General features: G+C 48.0%; 1 protein-coding gene across 5 annotated transcripts in view; it reads left to right on the top strand.

The window, feature by feature from the left end:
* The window catches only part of eps8a (EGFR pathway substrate 8a, signaling adaptor), a 34,831-nt gene extending 23,004 nt beyond the window's left edge, over positions 1-11,827 (top strand). For 3 of the 5 annotated variants that reach the window (XM_084345736.1, XM_084345735.1, XM_084345737.1), the window contains exons 5-21: positions 238-399; positions 708-857; positions 1,557-1,639; positions 1,726-1,862; positions 2,203-2,276; positions 2,518-2,641; positions 2,966-3,054; positions 3,163-3,237; positions 3,440-3,588; positions 4,002-4,185; positions 4,269-4,390; positions 4,984-5,095; positions 5,844-5,984; positions 6,756-6,996; positions 8,572-8,761; positions 9,008-9,140; positions 11,524-11,826. In XM_084345736.1, the coding sequence (XP_084201862.1) occupies positions 238-399; positions 708-857; positions 1,557-1,639; positions 1,726-1,862; positions 2,203-2,276; positions 2,518-2,641; positions 2,966-3,054; positions 3,163-3,237; positions 3,440-3,588; positions 4,002-4,185; positions 4,269-4,390; positions 4,984-5,095; positions 5,844-5,984; positions 6,756-6,996; positions 8,572-8,761; positions 9,008-9,140; positions 11,524-11,634 (2,277 nt within the window). In that variant the 3' untranslated portion in view covers positions 11,635-11,826. Of the gene's footprint in view, positions 1-237; positions 400-707; positions 858-1,556; positions 1,640-1,725; positions 1,863-2,202; positions 2,277-2,517; positions 2,642-2,965; positions 3,055-3,162; positions 3,238-3,439; positions 3,589-4,001; positions 4,186-4,268; positions 4,391-4,983; positions 5,096-5,843; positions 5,985-6,755; positions 6,997-8,571; positions 8,762-9,007; positions 9,141-11,523 lie in introns of all 5 variants that reach the window. The other 2 variants (XM_084345738.1, XM_084345739.1) reach the window with 2 other exon arrangements.
* The last annotated feature ends 1,380 nt before the right edge of the window (positions 11,828-13,207 follow it).

The raw sequence follows: 13,207 nt of genomic DNA, 5'->3' as shown, positions 1-13,207 counted from the left end.
ATAATATTAGATAACTTTATTTATAAGGCACTTTATTAACAGGGTTTACTAAGTGATTGTACAGCAGGAAGACGATGTGACAGACTGACGAGTCAGAGAAGATAAATGTTCAATGACTTGAAATAAAAACAGACAGAACAAACGAGGTGACTCGGAGGAAACGAGCAGCTGTCGTGATGATTGACGTCTGCTCTGAGCCGCCCTCGTGTCTCCATGTTGAACTGTTCTGATCTTCAGCACCTGACCACGTTCGTGTTGGACCGTAAAGACGGGATGATCACGGTGGACGACGGAGTGAGACGTCTCCGCCTGCTGGACGCCAAAGGGAAGGTCTGGACTCAGGAGATGCTGCTGCAGGTGGAGGAGAAGACGGTGAGCCTCATCGACCAGGAGACCAAGGTGAGGACGGGATGAGCCCAGAGAACCAGAGAACCAGAGAACCCAGAGAGCTCAGAGAACCAGAGAGCTGTGAGGTCACAGATCATGAGTCTGTTAATGATTATTGATTAGATCAGCTTCTTATTGAAGCAGAAATCAATACTGAGAGAAACCAGCAGTTTGTTCTGATGAGATATCAACATGATCCAAACAGAGCAGCTGATGTTAATCATCTGTCAAAGGTCCAAACAGCATAAAGTCCACGACCCGGTCGTGATCATGTCCTCGACCCGTCAGCGTCCGGGCCTCACAATGTTTCCATGTTTCAGAACGAGCTGGAGAACTTCCCGGTCGGGACGATCCAGCACTGCCAGGCCGTGATGAACGCCTGCAGCTACGACTCCATCTTGGCTCTGGTGTGTAAAGACTCGGGTCAGACCAAACCGGACCTGCACCTGTTCCAGTGTGACGACATCAAGGTAAGCGGCCTGTTGTTGGTCCGTTCAGATGTGATCTCGTTTATCTCGGCGTCAGTTCTGACTTCATCAGCTGCAGGTCACCATAGCAACACAGTGAGTTACCACTGCACTCAGTCCAGGACCCTGGAGCCTTTTCAAGGACCCTGGAACCTCCTGGATGACCTGAAGCATCGTCACGGTTTGTGAACATTTTTAAGGACCCTGCAGGCTCCTGAATGACCTTGAAAACTTTTAACTCAGCGAGGAGCTTTGGGACAATTTGAGGACATCTGTTTTTTCTCATGTACATGTGGAACCTCCTCAAGGACCTCTACCTCGTCCTCAAGGACCTCTACTTCGTCCTCAAGGACCGCTACTTCTTTTTCAAGGACCTGTGGGATTTCTTCATGACCTCTGTAACCCTCACAGGAAGTTCCAAAACCTTCTCAAGGATCTGCACATCTTATAAGCACCCCTCACAAACCTGCAGCCTGGACCTTTTGCACTCAGTGTCTTGATTTTTAACATTTTTAAGGATTTCTGCGACTTTCCAAAGAGCCTTTATGACTTTTTCAATGACCTCCAAACCTTTTCAAGGACCTTTGGACCCCCCCCCCCCCCCCCCTAATAATTAAGACATTTGAATATAATAATGGTGGTGGACCAATCACAGAGCTTCATGTGTGAATGCTTCCTGCTGACGTGTTGATGTTTCCTCAGGCGACTCTGATCCACGCCGACATCGAGAGCGCCGTGACCGACGCCAAAGGAGGGAAAGTGAAGCGGAGACCAGAGACGCTCAAGTAAGAACCAATCAGCTGCAGCGCTCACAGCTTCGGTCAGCATGCTGACAGCTGATTGGCTGATCCGTCCGTCTGTCTGTCTGCAGGATGATCCTGAAGAGCGATGGGATCATCCCCCCTCCCCCCTCTGCTCCCGCCCCCGAGCCACCGGCCTCGTCCAATCAGGTGGACGTGAAGAGTCGAGCGGCCGCCTGGTCAGCCTGGACCAATGAGCAGCAAGACTGTGAGTGATGTCACAAAACCAGCCAATCAGGATTTACATCAGATAAATAAAGACTTCAATCTATTTCTGATTATTGATTTGAAACTCTTTAATCTTGATTTGTGTTTAAATCAAGATGAAACAACTCAATCGATTATTGATGAAGATGATGATCAGATTATTGATGAAGATGATCATCAGATTATTGATGATGATCAGATTATTGATGATGTACATGCTTTCAGAGTGATCAATGGTCCTTCAGTCTTTGTGTCTCTCAGCTGGTCCGATGTCTTCAGTCTAACTAGAGATGTGACTGATTATCATACTGATTATTGGTTATTGATTGTTGTGTGAGCAGATGAGATGCAGAGACAGTTGTCGGAGGAGGACGGGCCGGTGGAGATGACGGCAGCCCGAGTGGACCGAGACGTGGTGAGTCCAGTTTGTCCCTGATCGGAGAGCAGCTGGTGTTTGACTCGGAGGTCGTCCACAGTTAATCTGATTGTACTCTGATTGAAACGTCAGCAGAGTTCAGAAGCTTTGAGGGAAAATCTGGTTATGTAAAGAAAAGATGACGGAGCGTTCAGATCCGTGTCCGTTTGGGTCGTTAAAGTCACGTTAAAGACGAACCTGACGGCAGAACGTTCTCTGACACAGACTTTTATTTTGGCAGCAAATCCTGAACCACATCCTGGACGACATCGAGTTCTTCGTCACCAAACTTCAGAAGGCTGCCGAGGCCTTCACCGAGCTCTCCAAGAGGAAGAAGACCAAGAAGGGCAAAAAGGGTCCTGGAGGTGAGGAGGGTTCTGATCCGTTCACAGGAAACCAGGAATCCATCCATCCATCCTCCCTCCCTCCCTCCCTCCCTCCCTCCCTCCCTCCCTTCCTTCCTTCCTTCCTTCCTTCCTTCCTTCCTTCCTTCCTCCCTAAATGAATCATATTAATAAATGTCTGTCTGTGTCTTGTAGTTTGTTGACGAGTTTAAACTTCCTGTTGTTAATATAAAGAAACATGAACTGTCTTCATCGCCCTGCTGAAGACGTCTCCTCGTCTTTAACTTCAGTTTGTTTGTGTCTGACTGAGACGTTTGTCCCGCCCGTCTGTTTTCTGTCCACCAGAGGGCGTCCTGACTCTGCGCTCCAAACCTCCAGACGAGGACGAGTTTGTCGACTGTCTGCAGAAGTTCAAACACGCCTTCAACCAGCTGGTAGGAGCACAATGTAATCTGATTACAGGAATCAGTGTTGTATCGTGAGCTTGTATTCAGAGTGTGTGTGTGTGTGCGTGTGTGCACGCGTGTGCGTGCGTGTCACAGGGGAAACTGAAGGACCACATCCAGAACCCCAGCGCCGTGGACCTGCTCCACTTCCTGTTCTCTCCCCTCAGGATGGTCAGTGACCCACTTCCTGTTTGTTTCACTTTGACTTCAGGTGTTTCTCAGAATCAAATAATAAAAACATAGAAGAAGAGTTTTTACAATGTGGCCAAAAGTTTGAGGACAGATGAAACACTGTCCTTGAAGTACAAACAGTCTGACCCTGAACCTGTCCTCTTGCCCTACACCTGTCCTCCACTGTCCTCCACCTGTCCAGGTGATCCAGGCGTCGGGCAGTGTGGACCTGGCTCGCAGCGTCGTGGTTCCTCTGTTGACCAGAGAGGCCATCGACTTCCTGCACACCTCGGGGACGGCAGAGGAGAGACACCTGTGGGTCACGCTGGGAGACGGCTGGACCAAATGCAGGTGAGACGGTGGCGGGGTCCGACACCATGAAGCCCTGTGGGAGGGTTCATGTCATGATTCCAGCTACTGAACAGGTCGCATCGTCCTAAGAGTCCTTGTTGACGTGTTCTGGTCGTGTAAGTCGGGTCCAGCAGAGTAAAACAACATTCAGGCTGCTTCCTCCTGTCAGGGTCGATAAAGACGCTTTGGATCACACAGAACACTGAGAACTAACTAAAGTCAGAACTCAAACAGTATGTCGGGTCGTTGGGTCGGTACCTGTAGATAAAGACAGAATTTAAATGTTTGGTGAACTGTACCTTTAACTGTGTGTGTGTGTGTGTGTGTGTGTCTGTGTGTGTGTGTGTGTGTCTGTGTGTGTCTGTGTGTGTGTGTGTGTGTGTGTGTGTGCGTGTGTGTGTGTGTGTGTGTAGGTTGGAGTGGCCGAAGGATCACTACTTTCCTCCCTGTGTGCTGAAGTTTCGTGACGGCTGGGAGCCGCCCGGGTTTCCGGCGGCGGCGCCGTCCAGAGAGCAGGAGCTGACCCAGCTGGCCGAGAGTCTCGCCACCGCCGAGATCCTCAGACGAGAGGAGCTGAAGATGCGTCTGGCTCAGGAGGTTCGTGGCTGTCCGTCACACATTAACGTCCCCCGGGAACAAGAGGCTGCTGGGTCACTGACTTCCTGTTTGTGTTTGTGCAGTCGGCGGTGCAGAAGTTCCCTCCTGCAGACGGGTACGGCTTCTCCAACACCTCCTGCAAACGCATGCAGATCCTGGATCAGGACGCGGCCATGGCTGCTTTCAAACACGCCGTCAGCCGCCGGTAACCACGAGGTCACATGACGCCCTGGAGAACTGATCCCTGATCTGCTCTTTACTGCTGCTAATCTGTGGAGATCTGACTCATTCATCAATTAATACACAATACATTTTTATATATATATATATATATATATATATATATATATATATATATATACACAATATAAACTACAAAAACAAACAGGATGAATTAATAATGTTCATGTTGTTTGTTTCTGCTCTTTGTTCAGTATTTAGTTGATGAATAAGTCATTTTTCACGCTTCTTTCTCTGACTGTCGTCTTTATGTATAATTATTCTCTGTTCTGGGTGAAACTTCGTCCTGACTTCCTGCAGATGTTTCTCCTCTTTCAGTCTCGTCGCCTCTGAAAACTGAGTTTCTGTGAATGTCACTTTGCTCTCAGTCAGTCAGCTGATCTGGAGTCGGGACGCTTCTCCTCGGCTGTGATGTCGTTAACGTGTCGTAGCTTCAGTTTGAGCTTCACTCTGTGTCCGTGTCAGCGTCAGATATCAGACCTGCTGCAGCGTCCTCACGTGATGTTTCTGTTGTAACGTTTATAATGAATGACGCTGTGATTGGTTGATTCGTTCCAGGAGTTTTGACGCTGACAGCAGAGGCCAATCGACACTGTTTGCCAAATCTAAATACGACTTTGTGGCGAGAAACAACACGGAGCTGTCGGTCCTCAAAGACGAGGTCGTCGAGGTAAACTCAGACTTTTATTTATCTTTCTGTCGTTAACGTCTCAGTCGGTCTAAAATATAAATGGAGCCACCAACCAAACTCTGTTCAATTTTCTGAACGTTTAAAAACAAACCACAAAACTCCACATTTCATTTATTTCACACTTCAGTTTTATCTTTTACAGATTTTTTAATCTCTTAACTTTGCCGTCTGTTGTCAGACGTGTCGGCTGGAGAACAAACCTTACAGCCTCCGAGCCGTTTGTTCTGATTCTGATCACTGCATTTTCATTTGTTTGTATTATTGTTATTTTAGTCTTTGAAAGCTTTTCTGAAATCTTCTTCAGGAGTTTACAAACATTTTACACATGTTGAGTTTTTACAGCAGAATCTGATGAAAATAAACAAAATAAATTAAATAATAAAAACAAAACAAAAACCACATCAGGTCACATTTATTACCTCCATGTGTGACGTTTAGGTTTCGATCAGATGTGATGATGTGATCGTGTTCGGACTTTAAATAAAAGCTCAGAATCTGTTTTAAAAGCCTGAACATGTCACGTTTGGACCTGTGCAGGTCCAGAACCCCTCAGGTCCACACACACGTTCTCAAAGACAAATGTAACACGTCACACGATTCCTCACACACATTATGAATAAACTGTAAATCAGAGTTTTCTACCATCTGATTGGATTAATTAGATTATTTTTCTGATCAGTATTGATCATCAGTTCACCTGATAACACATGAAAACAACGTCCGTCAGGTTCTGGACGACAGGAAGCAGTGGTGGAAGGTCCGTAACGGCTGCGGGGCGTCGGGCTACGTGCCAAACAACATCCTGGAGATCACCAAGGCGGTGGACATCACCGGCAGAGGAGAGCCCATCTACAGCCACACCATACAGGTAGGACACCTGGAGTCCTGATGACATCACCACGAGTTCATTACATCACCGTCTCACCTCCGCTCATGTCTCTATTCTTCATTATTTAAGCTTATGATGCCAAAGAAGGAGTTTGAGTTGTTCAAGGTAGGACGAGTGCTGACGAGTGTCTCTAGTGTCCTCAGTAGTTTGTCTTCAGACTCAGCAGTGACTCTTCACTGAGAACCTTAAAGGAGCAGTCGCTTCATACACCTGGTCAATAAACGACACAACATGAAGGTGGATTTGACGGGACGCTCGCTAACTTCCCCCTTCTTCCAGTGTTTAGGCTAAGCTAGGCTTTAACACCAGTTATCCACCTTGTTGGTTATGCTAGCTAGTTTGTAGCTATACTGGCTAGCAGTTTCCCTCTGCTTCCAGTGTTTGTGCTAAGCTAAGCTAACACATCTTGTAGCTGGTAAGAGGCCGACAGGACCGTCCTGACAGGTGCGACTGTTCCTTTAAGAGTTTTTCTTCTGTTTGATCTTCGTGTGTAGTTCAGGGTGAATCAGTCGCTTGAGTTGCTGCAGTGATCCAAACATTTGTTTCACCGTTTCATTGCCACCACCTGTTATGTTTTATGTTTCATTTCACGTCTCCAGCAACTACTGGGAGAGTTGAACGAGGTAAACGACAAACCGACGACACGACTTTCACACGACTTCATGATTAAAAGTTTGAATTCAGACACGTTTTGTTGAGACGCGTCTGAAGCTCACTGTAACTCACCTGTGATCACCTGTCCTCTGTCAGAAGCAGACCACCAGGACCGACTACGTCCCCAGTAAACCAGTAGTGACTCCGATGCCTCCGGCTCCCACGCCGCCCCCGCCGGCCCCCGCCAGGCTCCCCACGCCGCCGCTGCCTCCTCCAGTCGCCGAGCCCGCCAAGCCGGCCAGCGGCGGCGCGGTCAACCGCCAGGACAGCGTCACGTCCAGCGACAACGGCAGCGTCGCCATGAGGGACCACAGCAACCAGAGGCCCGCCGCCAGCCGTGAGTCCAGTCAGACACTTTGAGTCGTAACGATTTAAGAAAAGTGCTGCAAGTTTCAAAGATGATTAAATATTTGAAATATACTTCAAATATTAGAGTCATATTCTCGACTTGTGAAGTTAGTTTTAGGTTGGATAATCGACAGACATTCGCAGACGGCTACAGCGTGTACCGACTTCCTGTTTTCAAAATAAATGTGGGATATTTAAAGCAGAGATACTGTTTAAAGCTATTGAGAAGCTATTCACCTAAAATGCTAATATTTACATATAAAAAATCATAAAAAATAGTTAGACTGATTTTGAGTCCATTGATCACATGACCTGGAAGCTATTGAGCTAGCATGCTAATATTTACATATAAAAAAATCCATAAAAATTCCTAAAAAATAATTAGAGACGTAAAATGTAAAAACAAGAGGTGTATCTCATGCAGCCAGTGTAGTTACATGATAAATATAAACATTATTATATTTTTTTCACGGCTATATAACAATTCAACACGTCTTTAACTGTTTTTCAATTACTCACCCATTGTACAATGGCAGTTCCTGGTCCTGGTGGCTTGAAGGTGGCACACATAGCACAGCAAGTTTGATCATCAAAGACTAAAAAAACACTTATTTAATTATATTTACCTCGTATGTATCTTGTTTTTGATTTGTAGCTTAATTAGCCTTTACCTGAGGCCTCCAGGATGTGAAGAGCCAGATCTCTCCTCTCCTCCATTTCTTTTTTTAGATGTGCTGAAGTTCATGTCAGGGACGGCTGGGAAAGCCTTTATCAGGGCTTTTACATCTAAACAACATCAAATGCAGGTACAACAATAATGGGGGGCATATAATAAACTACATACACTCATGATCGCTATTAAAGAAACTGTTATCTCTAGTCACACTATAATTTGGTTGAAATCAATTCATCTTTCCCAAGAAAAGTTCCTACCTCACATATGAAAACAATAGTTTGGGCTCACCTTTACAACAATGACACCACAGCTGCTTCATCTTGTAGGAGTGAATGGGACATAACGCCCCCTTTCCACTGGACATCCACCCATTCGTCTTTCCATGACACGTGCGCCTCATCATGAAGTGCTCCCTGAATAAAGTTTATATTCATCTTTCTCTTTAAATTCAGGTCCCTCGTGTCCAGAGATTATCACACACATTTGCAACAACCCAGTGAATAACCAATGTTTTCGTTAATTACAAATATTCATTCATCATCACCATTTTCAGATCAACCCCCAAGATGGAGACACACTGTTCAATTTCAGGAACCGTTTTCAAATCTAAATGAAATTAAAATTAACTTGTTAAATTAGCTTCAAACACAGTATCTCTGCCTTAAAATATCCTACATTTTGTTTTGAAAACAGGAAGTCGGTACACGCTGTAGCCGTCTTCTCCGTGTGTTTACTGTAAAGTCTGTAATACGGGTGCACTTGAAATGTGTGAGTGTCTGTCGAATATCCAACTTAAAACCAACTTCACTGAAGTGTATTCTCGGATGTTCTGACCCGACTGTCTCTTACTGGCCTCAAATCAAATTCATGTCATCGTGTCCCCTGCAGGCAGGAAGTCCAACATGGAGGAGGTCCAGGACGAGCTGATGCACAGACTGACGCTGGGTCGCAGCACTCAGAAGAAGTTTCAGGTTCCTTCTCGCAGCAGCAGCGGCGGCCTGCCGTCCGTCAGCATCACCTACGACTCGTCACCTGACGACGTCAGAGCCTGGCTCGAGGCCAAAGGCTTCAGTCCAGTGTGAGTGAAACATCAGAACCTCAGTGCTGCAGGTCACTGCATCAATCATTGTTCTGTCACATTTATCGGCACCTCCTCGTCCACTGACTGTAGAAAACTGATGTTACCTCTGTGAGGGTTGGAAAATTTGATCTAGATTTTAAAAAAAAAAGGGTCCAGGTGTTTCCAGGTGAGTCCAGGTGAGTCCAGGTGTTTCCAGGTGTGTGTTGGGTCGGACCTGACTGTGGCTGTTCTGTCTCTGTGCAGGACCATCACCAGCCTCGGCGTTCTGACCGGAGCTCAGCTGTTTTCTCTCAACAAAGAGGAGCTGAAGACGGTTTGTCCCGACGACGGCGCTCGAGTCTTCAGCCAGGTCACCGTCCAGAAGGCGGCGCTGGAGGTGGGTGTCAAAGGTCAAACATGATGTCACCAAAACTCAACTTAAATCTTCTGATGACATCATTTGTGTTTTTCTGCATCTGAGTTTTGTGGGGCAGCTGGACTTGATGTCCTGTCCTGCAGTCTGTTGAGGGTCTGTAAGCTCTCTATCCCTGGTCTGGTGTGTGGTGTCTATCTCCACCTGCAGGTGTTCTTCTGAGCCTCCTCTGGTCTTCTGTCTGTAGCCACGTTCATTCAGGTATCGTGTTCACAAGCAGACGCTCACGACTTCCTTCTGTCGGCCAGATTTAAAGGAACAGTTCCACTTTCAAAGCAGACGAGTGGACGAACTTCACACTCGACAAAACGAAAAGAGACTCGCAAGTGAACTTTGACCCCGACTCACAATTATTTGACATCCTGCTGCTTGACTTTACGTTTGTGGGTCTGGACCTGGGACTCGCTGGTCTTCATTTGGGACTCTTTAATTTGACTTGACTTGGGACTTGGACGTCTTTACTTGTGTTTTGGTCTCTACTTGGGACCGGGACGTACTCGTCTTCATTTGGGCCTTGTTGGTGTTGACTGGTGATTGCTGGACTTGGCTTGCTGGCTTCATAGTCACGACCTGTGACTTGTGACTTGGATGTCGTGTCCCACCTGGTTTCAGCTGTTTGTGCTAAAAACAAACTGATTTCCTGCTTCTGGCCGTCAGAACGAAGTCGCAGGCGTTTCATGTGTAGCAGCATTTTAAGGTCGTATGTGTCCTCCTGCTGTGGCTTCAGTCCTCCTTAACTCCTCAATGAACCTGCTCAAAACCTTCCACTTCCTGTTGCCCTCTGACCCCGCCCCTGCCCCGCCCTGTAGAGACCAGGATGTAGACACCAACCTGTGCTCTGTGTGCTAGCTTAGCTTCAGCTAGCAGTCAGTTAACAGTAGAAGAACAGTTTCCAACATGGCTGCCTCAGGTCCCACATGATCACGAGTCACTTCAGGGAAACGATCATTTTTGTACAACCTGGTGTCGGTCCACCTGGTGTCGGTCCACCTGGTGTCGGTGACGACCTGTTGCCATAACAACAGAAAGACAAATAACCCGGTTGTATAAAAACTGAACTTTCCTCTTCAGGCCTCACATGATGAGATTTGGTTTGTAGTTGATCAGTTTGTTGCAGATTCTGACTGAAGGAAACACTTCAACCTTCTCCTCACCGCTCAGAACCACAACAGAACCACAACAGAACCAGCTGTTGGTGATGCTGAAGTACAGATTATTTCAGAGGCTCCTGGTTGTTGTCAGTTATCGTCTTTAAACCCACGTGGAGACGATCTGATGATCTGATGTCAGTTAATTGTTGATCGTTGATAAGTCATGTGAGGTTCTGTGGACCGGCTCCAGTCGGTCGCACAAAGACGTCGACGACGGCTCAAAAAACAGAGACTGCAACAAAACAACACAACTTATTTACCAATAAACTCACAACATACGTACATTAAATAAATAATAAAATAACTTTATGAAGCTCAAATAAAAACACTAAAATACATAGTTCAATAAATACGCAAAAATGTTTTAATTTCTTACTTTATTTTCCACATTACAGAAAAGTACCGTGTGTAGTTTAAATAAAAACAAACACATTTATTAAGTCAAATGTTTGTTTATTTATTTATGAATTAATTAATTTTTGTTGAGTCAGTTTTGATCTTCTGTACAAACCTGCTGTTAAACCATCACGCAGCGCTGTGACCCATCTTTGTGCGACCGGTTTTAGAAAGCAGCACTGCATTACCCAGCATGCACCCTGACTCAACCAGCTGACCTCATGCTCTCCACAGCTGCAGCAGCCACAGACTCCCGAGGTCGGTTGAGTCCGTTTAAAGAGTTCAGACCGACCGGAAGATTTTAACCCTCCGATAAAATCTTCTGCTGCTCGTGTCGGAGACGCTGCGTAGACGCTCAGTCGCTTCAGACGCTTCAGAAGCTTCAGATGTTTCAGAAGCTTCAGATGTTTCTGAAGCTTCAGACGCTTCAGACGCTTCTGAAGCTTCAGACGCTTCAGACGCTTCAGAAGCTTCAGATGTTTCAGAAGCTTCAGATGTTTCAGACGCTTCAGAAGCTTCAGATGTTTCAGAAGCTTCAGATGTTTCTGAAGCTTCAGACGCTTCAGACGCTTCAAATGTTTCAGAAGCTTCAAATGTTTCTGAAGCTTCAGATGTTTCTGAAGCTTCAGACGCTTCAGATGTTTCAGAAGCTTCAGACGCTTCAAATGTTTCAGACGTGAAGATCCATTTCATTTTTATGTTCCAGAGACTAACCAGCTGTCTGTTCTCTGCTGTCTCCTCCTCACCTCTCAATCCTCTCCTCCATCTCTTCACCTCCTCCTTCTCTCCTCCGTCTCCAGAAGCGTTCAGGCTCTGAGCTGCAGGAGATCATGAGGAGGCGGCAGGAGAAACTGGCAGCCAGCACCTGTGACTCAGGGGTGGAGTCTTTTGACGAAGGCAGCACCCACTGAGCTCCTCCTCCTCCTCCTCCTCCTCCTCCTCTTCCTCTCTCCTCCTCCTCCTCCTTCTTCTTCCTCTTCCTCTTCCTCTTCCTCTTCCTCCTCTTCCTCTTCCTCTTCCTCTTCCTCCTCCTCCTCCTCTTCCTCTTCCTCCTCCTCTCTCCCTACTCCTCCTCCCCCTACTCCTCCTCCTCCTCCTCCTCCTCTCTCCCTACTCCTCCCTCTCCCTCCTCCTCTTTCCTCCTCCTCCTCCTCCTCCTCCTCCTCCTCTCTCTCCTCTCCCTACTCCTCCTCCTCCTCCTCCTCTCTCTTCTCCCTACTCCTCCTCCTCCTCCTCCTCTCCCTACTCCTCCTCCTCCTCCTCCTCTCTCTTCTCCCTCCTCCTCTCTCCTCCTCTTCCTCTCTCCTCCTCCTCCTCCTCCTCCTCCTCCTCTTCCTCTCTCCTCCTCTTCCTCTCTCCTCCTCCTCCTTCTTCCTCCTCCTTCTTCTTCTTCTTCTTCTTCTTCTTCCTCTTCTTCCTCTTCTTCCTCCTCCTCCTCCTCCTCCTCCTCTTCCTCTTCCTCCTCCTCTCTCCCTACTCCTCCTCCCCCTACTCCTCCTCCTCCTCCTCTCTCCCTACTCCTCCTCTCCCTCCTCCTCTTTCCTCCTCCTCCTCTCTCCTCCTACTCCTCCTCCGCTCTCTTCTCCCTACTCCTCCTCCTCCTCCTCCTCCTCCTCCTCCTCCTCCGCTCTCTTCTCCCTACTCCTTCTCCTCCTCCTCCTCTCTCCCTACTCCTCCTCTCCCTCCTCCTCTTTCCTCCTCCTCCTCCTCCTCTTCCTCCTCCTCCTCCTCTCTCCCTACTCCTCCTCTCCCTCCTCCTCTTTCCTCCTCCTCCTCTCTCCTCCTCCTCCTTCCTCCTCCTCCTCTCTCCTCCTCCTCCTCCTCCTCCTCTCCCTCCTCCTCTTTCCTCCTCCTCCTCTCTCCTCCTCCTCCTCCTCCGCTCTCTTCTCCCTACTCCTTCTCCTCCTCCTCCTCTCTCCTCCTCCTCCTCCTCCTCCTCTTCCTCTTCCTCCTCCTCCCCCTACTCCTCCTCCTCCTCCTCCTCTCTCCCTACTCCTCCTCTCCCTCCTCCTCTTTCCTCCTCCTCCTCCTCCTCCTCCTCCTCTCTCCTCCTCCTCCTCCTCCTCCTCTCCCTCCTCCTCCTCCTCCTCCTCCGCTCTCTCCTCCTCCTCCTCCTCCTCCTCCTCCTCTCTCTCCTCCTCCTCCTCCTCCTCCTCCTCCTCCTCCTCCTCCTCTCGTTTGTTGTTTTCACGCTGCAGCCTGCTGTTTTCTCGCCCTCTTGATCCTCAGGTGGCGGCGGACCACGCCAAGTTTGTGGAGATCATGCGGCGCAGGCAGGAGCTCCTCAGCTCGTCTCCGTAGGAACATTTCAAACGGACCGGGCCGACCGACTCTCAGAGCGGCAGAGAGAATATTCTGCCACGTTTGCCTGTTCATCAGAACACTTTCTGGACTCTGGACTCTGTTTCTACTCGGGTCTGTTGGACTGAAGCTCGTTTTCCAAAGCAGAACCTCTCAGTATTAATGTTGGAGCGGCTGCAGTCT

Source organism: Pagrus pagrus (assembly GCF_965226575.1).
Source record: "Pagrus pagrus genome assembly, chromosome: 23".
Taxonomy (NCBI): Eukaryota; Metazoa; Chordata; class Actinopteri; order Spariformes; family Sparidae; genus Pagrus; species Pagrus pagrus.
The sequence above is the reverse complement of the archived record's forward strand: the minus strand, read 5'-3'. Positions and strand labels throughout refer to the sequence as shown.